Here is a 10,013-nt window from a genome sequence, read left to right as displayed (position 1 = left end):
ATAAATTATTAAACACTAATTTCTCAACCTCTATTTCCATATATTTTCCTTCTTATTTTTGTCGTTTCAAGTGTACTTGAAGGAAGGTTAAAAGAAAATCTAAACTATTTGGAGTGAGTTTCTTTATTGTTGCATCTAATAAATGGCTCTTGCCCAAACCTTTGTATGTGAGGAAGCTTTTAGCTTCACATTGCCAAACATTCCTCACAAGACATCTCATCACTTATCAGGACCCACATTCGATGGTGAAGAAAAGTATACCTGCATTGAAACATCTAGATAAGTTTTGGTGTAAATGCATTAAATATAAGATTATTGATTTAAATGTTTTATGTAGGTTATTTTCTTTCACATTCAAGGGAAGGATGAAGGATTGGTTTGAGACTTTTCCACTTCATTCTATTTTTAATTGGTTTCAGTTTGCTGAAGAATTTTTAGACACTTTTGAAACCAATGGTCAAAATAAGATATAGGAGGAATTAAAGGTTTTATTACATAAGGGTGATTAATATTTGGAGAGATTTGCAACAAAAGTTAATCATGTTCTTTTTAAATTTCATCTTAATGATTTGTCTCTTTTGTTAGATATCATTGTTGATACTTTTTCCCCTTTCATTGATATAGATTCTATTGTGTTTGATAGATTAGATAAGTATCATAATACCAAATTGCAACATGAATCTTCTTTACAAATTCATATGGATCCTTTAGAAGATATACATTCTAAAAATTCCATTGAGAAAGTACAGGGGGTAGAATCAATTGAGCACAACTCTATTCATAAGCAAACTATTCTCTCTTGTGAACAAGATTCTACTAGGGATATAATGGGAAAAGGTTTAATTGTTGAGGAAGATGCATTTAATTCTCACTCTAATTTGTTCCTAGATGAAATTGATAAATAACACATAATTAATTATCTTAATTGTTGTTATGTATTAATAGAGTAGGTTAGGGATGTTGAACTTCCTTTTGAAAAGGAAAATATAAATCTTAATTAGCAAATTACATTTCAAGAAAGACTAGATGCTTCCACTAAAGTTGTTCATGGATATGTTGACTTGTCCAACATGCAAGAGGTGAATCCTAATTTAATGTTTTATTTCTCATCACCTAAACATAATGGAGACGATGTAGTAATCCAAGAGGGATCTCTTGAAATTATCCTTAATCATAACTATGATAGTTCAAGAGAACCTTTTCATTCTTTTGTTTCAAATTCTTTTTACATCTTCGAGTTCTGAAATATTCGCAGATGTTGGTGCACATTATTCTTTTTCTAATTCATCTTAGATGCTACCACCACAATCTGATCCTTCAGATATGACAAGTATAGGTGATATTGTTGGGCCCTACTTTTGTTATCCTTTTGGTACCCTATTCTACTATTTCCACTATAACCTAACATATTTTACCCTTTTTGACACCTAGAAACCACTCTATATTGGCTAAATTGTGTCATTTTATAATGGAGGTAAGAATCGCAATAAATATTGTCGTTACATTTCTTTGGTTAGTCTAATTAGATGATTAAACGAGTTTATATTCATTGACTCACTATTGACTGATTTATTGATAGGGTTCTTAAACATAAGGATGGAAACTTGCATCTATTGACAGGTCATCAATGACCTAGAATCCAACTCAAGCAATATATCGGACAACCATTCAGTACTTAGTTATGTGCTCTATATGTTACTCTACTCCAGGTTTGGTACCAGTCAACCAATCAACCATTGGCATCCAGAAGATAACTTCTTTTGTTCATAAGCCTAGTGTTAACTTCCTCAACCTAAAGATAACGTCAAAGATGGAACAATGCAAATACGATATGGATGAGTGATATTTGGAATTTGGCTTAGCTCAATTAAGCCTAGATCACACATGTATTTACTTTTCTAAGTCATTTCGTTGTAACTATCTTCAAGCCATAAATTCTTTAAGAAGGCCCAACATTAGTATGAGAGGTTACACGGAATGAACCAATGATCAGGATATTGTGACTGAAGCACCATATAACTCTGTTTTATTTTAAGTTTGGAACACTTAAACTTATGTTTTATTGAAGGCTTTAATATATAATTGATCTCATATTTTATATTTGTGGATTCATGTCCTTTTAATCTGTGATTTATTGAGTTAAATTAGCTTGTCTCAGGTCGTGGCAAGGGCCCACCATAGACCTCAGCCAAGTTCTGTATCAATCTTGGTTAGGTAGAAAGTGTGTTTTCGAATTCGCTTTGGTAATACTGTACTTAAAGTTGTTGCTTCCTTTCTTTAGTAATTTTCAGAATTTTTGTACTTAGGACTGTAATTGAATTACATTTGAAATCTCTCATAGATCTGAATGCTATGATAGTTGTTAGATGCTTGTTTTGAATTGTGTGAGTTCGTAAATCATTTCCATAAGAATTATTTGCATTCATAGGTTTCTTTTCTATTGATCTCAAATACTGATAAGTTTGAAAAGTAGGTTCTAGCTTAGAACAGATTTCTGAGGAACAAGTTTCCTGTAGCCTAAGAATGAATCCTTTGATCTAAATGAAATAGTTTGATTGTCTATGGATCTATAATATTTGATAAGAAATCCTTGTAGTTGATGTTCAGTGTGTTTTAATTTTTGTGAAGATTAAGTAGGAACAGTGTGCCAAATATTGTTTTAAGGAACATTGTGCTAATCATTTTAGGAAATAGTGTGCCATTCATTTTATTAAGAAACAGTGTGCCATTTACTCCATCTCTTAGCCAATTTCGAATAAGATTTGTTGAATTAGGAAACTGTGTGTTATTCATTTAATTTCTCAGTTAATTTCGAATGGATTTATCGAAATAGGAAGTTGTGTGAATGATTTTGAAGTTTAATAGCATTGTTGGGTTTACTTTTCGATTTCTAGCTTGACCCTGGGGTTAGTTTTGTGTAAAGATTTCTGAGTAGAACAGATTGTTAAATTGGATTGTGAGCATGGTTTATGATGATTGTTGAGCTTATTTTTGAAAGAATCTTTAATTAGTTGCATAGATATTAAAAATGAATTAGCAATTTGAATTTTGTGTGTGAAATTGAGGAGTATAATAGGTTTCTTCACTTCGAAAAACTTTAGTGTAACGATTTTAAATTAGGAACAGAGTTTGGTTATTCGGTACTTAAATTCATACTAAGCAAGCATAGGAAAATCAATTTAGATCTAAACCATAATGCCTTGTAACTCGAAGCTTACGAACTCCAGTTTGACAATTCTAAATTTAGGGAATTAAACAACATATAAAAACCCTAACGTTTTTTGCGTCATTATCAGGGAGTTGCAAACGGTATAGGTAACATTTTTTTAATAATTTTATGTGTGTGACAAGGATTTTGTAGGGAAATCAGAGGTTCAAGAGTGTAAGGTAAGATGTGGGTGAAGAGCCACGCATCCACTATGGTGGGGTTTCTCCAAAGTCTGATTGTCTAGAGTAAATTTTTGTAGTGCCTTTTCTCTTTCTTATGCACAAAGTAAAGGTAGACATAGAGATAGTAAGGGGAGATTTATTCAAAGTATGAAATCACTTTCAGAATTATTTGGTCCTATAAAACACCCCCAACTAACCCTGCTAATCGTTACGCAGGTGTCGGAGAGGAGGGAGAAATCTCTACAAGAAAAGTGGCCTTAGAAAAGAAAACATCACATCAAGAGGGGCCATTGTTCTTCAAGATATACTGCAGCAAGAATAGAATATATTATGATTTGTTGTAAGAATGGAAGTTGTGGTAGTCTCACAAGTAGAGTCAGCAGTAGGAGGACCTCGAAGGGACTTGGGACCTGGGTATATTAGACCCATCCAGTTGAATCTTCTTCCAGCTAGAATACCATACCAAAGCTTACTTCTGAACCTATTGCAAGGATGGCTAATAGAGGAGGAGGTGAGGAGAATAAAAATAATGACAAAAACAATGACAGAAATAATGGTGGGGCCAATGTTGGGGATAATGATATAATCAATACTTTACGCGGTGGGAATAATGACCGAAGAGATGGGCCAAGAGGGGGACCTGAGGAGAATGAGGAGCATTCAGAGACTACCTTTGAATTTCCAATTCTGGATATCACTACTATGAAAAACATACCTTTGACATCTCTTCCACTTTTCCATGGTACGTACTCTGAAAACCCTGATTATTTTCTATTTGAATTTGATATTCTTTGCAAAAGTTACAATTATTATGATGATGCACATAAACTCAAACCATTTCCTACTACCCTAAAAGATTCAGCCCTAAGGTGGTTTATGAGCTTGGGAGAACATACTATTTACTCATGGGATGATATGAAGTTTGTTTTTTAAGAAATATCAAGATTACTATAAAAGTAGAGATGTTAATGATATTTTTAGGATGCAACAGATGGAAGATGAGAGTTTGGAAGAATACCTTGAAAGGTTTCTTTATAATTATCATAAATCCCGAATAGGTAATCTAGATGAAAGGACCTTTAGGACTTTTTTTCTAAAAGGGTTAAGGGAAGAATGCATTGAAACATTAAATCTCTTGAGTTCTGGTGATATCTATAGGAAACCTTTTGCTGAAATAATTGAACTATGTAGAAATTATTCTAGAAGCCAAGCTAAGGTAGGAAAAAGGATTTATGACAACTGAAGGTATTATGTGTCTAGGAATTCTAAACCGGTGCAAGGTGGTGTCACTCGAACTGAACTAGGGAACCTCTTAGAAAATTTTAAAACATATATCTTGAATACTATTAGTGATCAGTTGGATACTCTAAAAATTAAGAGGAAACAAGAGGAAGAGAAGGTTGATTTGGCTATTTTCTATCCTAAATGCAAACGAAAACATGTTGAGATGGAATGCACCATAAATGTAGTAGAAGTTTGTGGAATTTTCACCCATGAGCACCCCACTGACTAGTGCCCTTTTCTACCGATATTACAAGCTATTTATAAGGGAGGGGCTGAAACACGTTAGCTTCCCCAATCATCTAGGAAACCAAACAATAACCCTTACCAAGATCCTAACATACAGGGTTTTCCCCAATATCAATCATGGAATTCTTAGCCATCTTATTCTCCATGGCCTACTCAACCACCTCAGAGTTCACCTTGGAACCAAGGGTGGAGGGGCGATCCTTATGGAAATAACTTTCAGTCCCAAGCCCAGGCACCTTCGTACCCTTAGTATCAACCACAATATCCACCCTATATGCCTTATGCATCAAATATACCTCAATTCTAGAAGGAGTATTACCCACCTTATCTCCAACCATCTACATTATTGTTACCACCTCAGTTACAATAGCCACAACCCTTGCCCTTACCTCAAAATACCAACCCATCTTCACAGCAGATGCAACAATCATTAACCCTTCTCGACCAACACAGTTGCATGCACAACCGATATCTAATCCTAATAATAGACCTTATAAACCTGTACAAAACATTGAACTACAACATTTTCTCACTTATGTTATCACTCCCTTTCCTATAAATGAAATTCAACTGAGATCTGGGAAAATCATTAACAAAAATAAATCTGCAGTAGTTATACAAGAGGAGGATCTCCATGTAGAATTTGAAGACAAACAAATCGAACAAATGGAAAATGAAAAGAACAATGAAGTAAAATAACTGCATGATCTCTTATAATCCAAGGAGCCTCCTTTTCTTGAAAGATTGCTTATAAAGAAAACTGAGACACCCATAGAGTATGACTTGGAATCTGAGCTAAGAAATGTTTGTATAAAGATCCCTTTGTTACAAGCTATTAAAGACATTCCTATTTACACTAATATTATTAGGGATATTTGCATTAAGAAACTAGGAAGGAAGAAAAACAATAATTAGACCATCAAAGTAATCAACCAAATGTCAGAAATGATATCTGGACTACCACCAAAATATGATGATCCAGGGAACCCAGTGGTAACCATAGGAATTAATAGAACTTTTCTGCCTAACACTCTTGTAGATCTGGGGGCAGCCATCAATGCAATGATTGTTGATACTATGACATTATTGCAATTAAAAGAGATAAGACCCACACCCATTGTGTTGGAATTAGCAGATAAGTCCATCGTCAAACCTATTGGGGTCCTAGAAGATGTGGTGGTAACAATAGCTTCCTGGGAATATTCAATTGATTTTATAGTAATTTCTTCAAAAAATACCAAACCAGGACACCCAATAGTCTTAGGCTGACCCTGGCTAGATAGTACTGATGTTGTCATTAGGTGCATAAATGGGGAAATGACTATCTCTAATGGGTCACAAATCCAAAGATTGACTATCTTTCCACCTGCCCAATTAGCTGGAGAAGTGTCTCTTTGGTTGGAAAATACTTGTGGGGAAGAATACTGCATACTTCCTTTGCTAACTTTAGAACAATCAAGCGGGCTTCAAGAACATGTTTTGCAACAATTCTTATCTGATATAAGTTGTATATAATATCTTGTTTCTTTAGTGGCTACCATCATGTTTTTAGCAGTGAATTTCAAGAAACTTGTTATCATGTTGTGTTTGCATCATTCACCATTGCAACCTTAGATGAAAATAGAGAACCAAGCACCCAACCTATTGAAATTAGTTCTGGAAAAACATTGTATGTTGGTATAGATTTAAGTACAGAACAAAGACAGAAAGTAGTAGAAATTATCCAAAAATAGTCCATGGCATTTTCTTGGGATTATTTAGATATGAAAGGAATTCATCCTGATACCTACATACATCACATTTATACTAATGAATAAATCAATCCTGTAAGATAGCCACAAAGACGAATGAATCCATCCCTCAAAGAAATTGTCAAAGATGAACTGTAAAAACTTTTGAGTGCAAAATTTATATACCCCATCTCTAACAGTAAGTGGATATCTCCTTTAGTGGTGGTTCCCAAGAAGAATGGGAAATGGATGATTTGCATTGATTATAGGGAGCTGAACAAATCCACCTTGAGGGACTATTTTCCTCTTCCTTTTATTGACCATGTGCTTGATACTTTATCAGGGAAAAAGTATTTCTCCTTCTTGGATGGGTACAACGGTTACAATCAGATCCAAATAGCCCCAAAAGACCAAGAGAAGAATACTTTTACCTGCCCATGGGGTACCTATGCTTACAGAGTTCTTCCATTTGGCTTGTGTAATGCTCCAGCTACCTTTAAGAGGGTTGTGTTAGATATTTTTGTTGATCTGATGCACGACTGTGTGGAAGTCTATATGGATGTCTTCATAGTGTATGGAAATGATTTCCAGCAGGCTATGGAAAACTTAGAAAAAGTTATGATTCATTGTCAGTAATGAGAAATGTAAAATGATGCAGACTGAGGGAAATGTTCTAGATCACCATGTGTCACAAACAGGGATAAAAGTTGACCCTGCAAAAATTGAGGTAATTTCACAAATTGCAATCCCAACATCGCAGAAAGAGGTAAGAAGTTTTTTGGGACATGCAGGATATTATAGGAGATTTATTGAAATTCTACTAAAATTATTGCTCCTATGTTTAAATTGCTCACTAAAGATGTTTATTTTTTATGCGATACTAATTGTCAAAATGCTTTTCAGGTACTGAAAGACAGATTGTCGACTACTCCAATGTTGAGAGGACCTAGGTCTTTACCTTTTCACATTTTTATTGATGCATCAGATACAGCCCTTGGAGTTGTGCTATGACAAAGGGAGAATCACATTTTGTATGTTATTTATTTCATTAACAAACATCTCTCACACACAGAATTAAATTACACTATTACTGAAAAGGAATTACTAGCAGTAGTCCATGCTATCAACAAATTTAGGCACTATATTACTGGTTACGAAACTTTTGTCCATACTGATCATTCAACTATTAGATTCCTTATGAATAAACCAATTACAAATGGAATAATTACTAGATGGTTACTTTTACTTCAGGAATTTAATATTACTGTGATTGATAGGCCTGGACGGGATAATTCAGTTGCATATTTCTTGTCCATAATGAATGTTTCACAGGACATTGCTCCAGTTCCAAATGACTTTCCTGATGAGAACTTGTTTTCTATTTCCACTCATACTCCTTGGTTTGATGATGTGGCTAACTATTTGGTAACAAACAAGTTGCCACAAAATCTGTCCACCAGGGAGAAACATAATATTGTGCAACGGAGTGCCAACTATTCTTGGATCGAAGGGGACTTATACCGCACTAGACCTGATCTTATCATGAGGAGGTGTGTACGAGAAGATGAAATGTATGATGTCTTAAAGGCTTGCCATAGTGAACCCTGTAGTGGGAATTTTGCAGATAAAAGAACAATGTACAAGGCACTACATGCAGGTTATTATTGACCCACTCTTTTCAATGATGCCAAGAAGTTTGTCTCCATCTATGATGCTTTTCAAAGGATGGGAAGGCATGTTCCAAGTGATGAGATGACTCTTCAAACTCAGGTATCGATAAAACCCTTTTAAAAGTGGGCATTATATTTTGTAGGGCCTATTTCTCCTATGTCTAGAAAGAAAAGGTATATATTAGTTTGTACTGATTATGTGACAAAGTAGGTGGAAGCTAAGGCTTTATATTCTACCACTGAGAAGTTTGTTGTAGATTTCATTTTTGAAGAAATATTTCCTCGATTTAGGGTGCCTAAATAAATTTCCACCGATCAGGGGACACAATCTACTTCCAAACTCATAAAGTTTATTACCGAACGGTATCAAATTAAGCACCAAAATCCTACCCCATACCATCCGCAGGCAAATGGACAGTTCGAATCTACTAACAAAGTCTTGGAGTCCATTCTCACTAAAATAGTTCAGTTACACCATGGAGACTGGGTTGATAGGTTTCCAGAAGCATTATGTGCCTATCGAATAACATGGAGAAATGTCATAGGATATACTCCCTATGAGGTAGTGTATGGGAAGCAGGTGTTGCTCCCCATCAAATTTAAGGTAAGAACATTTCGAATTGCTGCTCCACTGGGGATGGATCTAAATGAAGCTCAGAAACAAAGAGTACTTCAGCTAAATGAACGTGATGAAATTAGAAATGATGCCTTCCAAAGAACTATGTTGGTACAGGACCAAAGAGCTCGGTGGCATGATAAGTATATCAAGAAGAAATTCTTCCAACTAGGTGACTGGGCACTATTGTATGATTGCAAGTTTAAACACTTCAAAGGGAACTTTTCAATTAGATGGTTGGGACCCTATGAAGTAGAGGAAGTTTTTGACAATGTCTTAGTCAAGCTTAAAACCATTGATGATGATCAAACTTCATTTGTGGTAAATGGCCACAAATTAAAAATCTACCACCACTCGCTCTGCCGATAGGAATTTTTACAAGATGCGATGCAAGATCCAGAAATGGAGTTAATTCATAAAGGGGATCCAGCTCTTGCTGGTTCTTCAAAATATTTTCTTTTTATTATTTTAATATATGTATATATGTACATAGTATAAAAAACAGTGTGTTGATTTTTGTTTTCGTCCACGGTTCACATAGAATAAAGAGGAAATCTACCAAGGCTAGGTTTATTCCTTTATTTGGACTTGACGAATTATTTACGGAAAATGATATTCTCGAGTTTTCTTTGAACATTTCAGACTCTCTAAAATTGAATATTCTGAGAATTGACTAACCCAAGCTCATTAATATTAATGGGACAGTGGTAGTTAGGGATCTTCTAAGTACAGAATTATTCTTTTCCGTCCCTAGCAGAATAATTATGGAAAATAAACTCCCTAGAGTCTACTTTGGGTTCTTCAGACTCTCTAAAACTGAATACCCTAAGCATTAGCTAACTCAGGCTCGTTAAAATTTATGAGAAGGAAGTAGATAGGGCTTTGTTGAGTATAGACTTATTCTTTTCCGGGCTTAGCAGAATAATTACGGGAAAGAAGCCCCTTGGAGTCTTCTTTTATGCATTTCAGACTTTCAAAAATTGAAATTCCCCTCGGGCAGTGACCACTCCAAGTCTCGTCAAAATGCATGGATTGGTGGCACTAGTGTTGAATGGAAACAATTAGATTTCAATTTAA

The 10,013-nt window shown here is 34.9% G+C and overlaps 1 protein-coding gene across 1 annotated transcript; it reads left to right on the top strand.

Annotated features, from left to right (window-relative positions):
* Nucleotides 1–5,865: 5,865 nt before the first annotated feature.
* Nucleotides 5,866–8,318, top strand: LOC149267669 (uncharacterized). The gene is made up of 4 exons (XM_089413136.1): nucleotides 5,866–6,099; nucleotides 7,309–7,416; nucleotides 7,554–7,652; nucleotides 7,902–8,318. The coding sequence occupies exons 1-4, from the start codon at nucleotides 5,866–5,868 to the stop codon at nucleotides 8,316–8,318; spliced, it is 858 nt and encodes a 285-aa protein (XP_089269262.1).
* The last annotated feature ends 1,695 nt before the right edge of the window (nucleotides 8,319–10,013 follow it).

The sequence above is a fragment of the Pinus tabuliformis genome, chromosome 6, assembly GCF_031772625.1.
Source record: "Pinus tabuliformis cultivar Carrire ecotype Pingquan chromosome 6, CPIR1, whole genome shotgun sequence".
Taxonomy (NCBI): Eukaryota; Viridiplantae; Streptophyta; class Pinopsida; order Pinales; family Pinaceae; genus Pinus; species Pinus tabuliformis.
The sequence above is the reverse complement of the archived record's forward strand: the minus strand, read 5'-3'. Positions and strand labels throughout refer to the sequence as shown.

Excerpts from the sequence above, each read along its gene's own strand:
- LOC149267669 (XM_089413136.1), top strand. The coding sequence starts at position 5,866 with ATGATATCTGGACTACCACCAAAATATGATGATCCAGGGAACCCAGTG. Across the intron at positions 6,100-7,308 it reads GGGTCCTAGAAGATGTGGTG|ACTGAGGGAAATGTTCTAGA; the intron begins GTAACAATAGCT and ends AAAATGATGCAG. Across the intron at positions 7,417-7,553 it reads TCCCAACATCGCAGAAAGAG|GTACTGAAAGACAGATTGTC; the intron begins GTAAGAAGTTTT and ends AATGCTTTTCAG.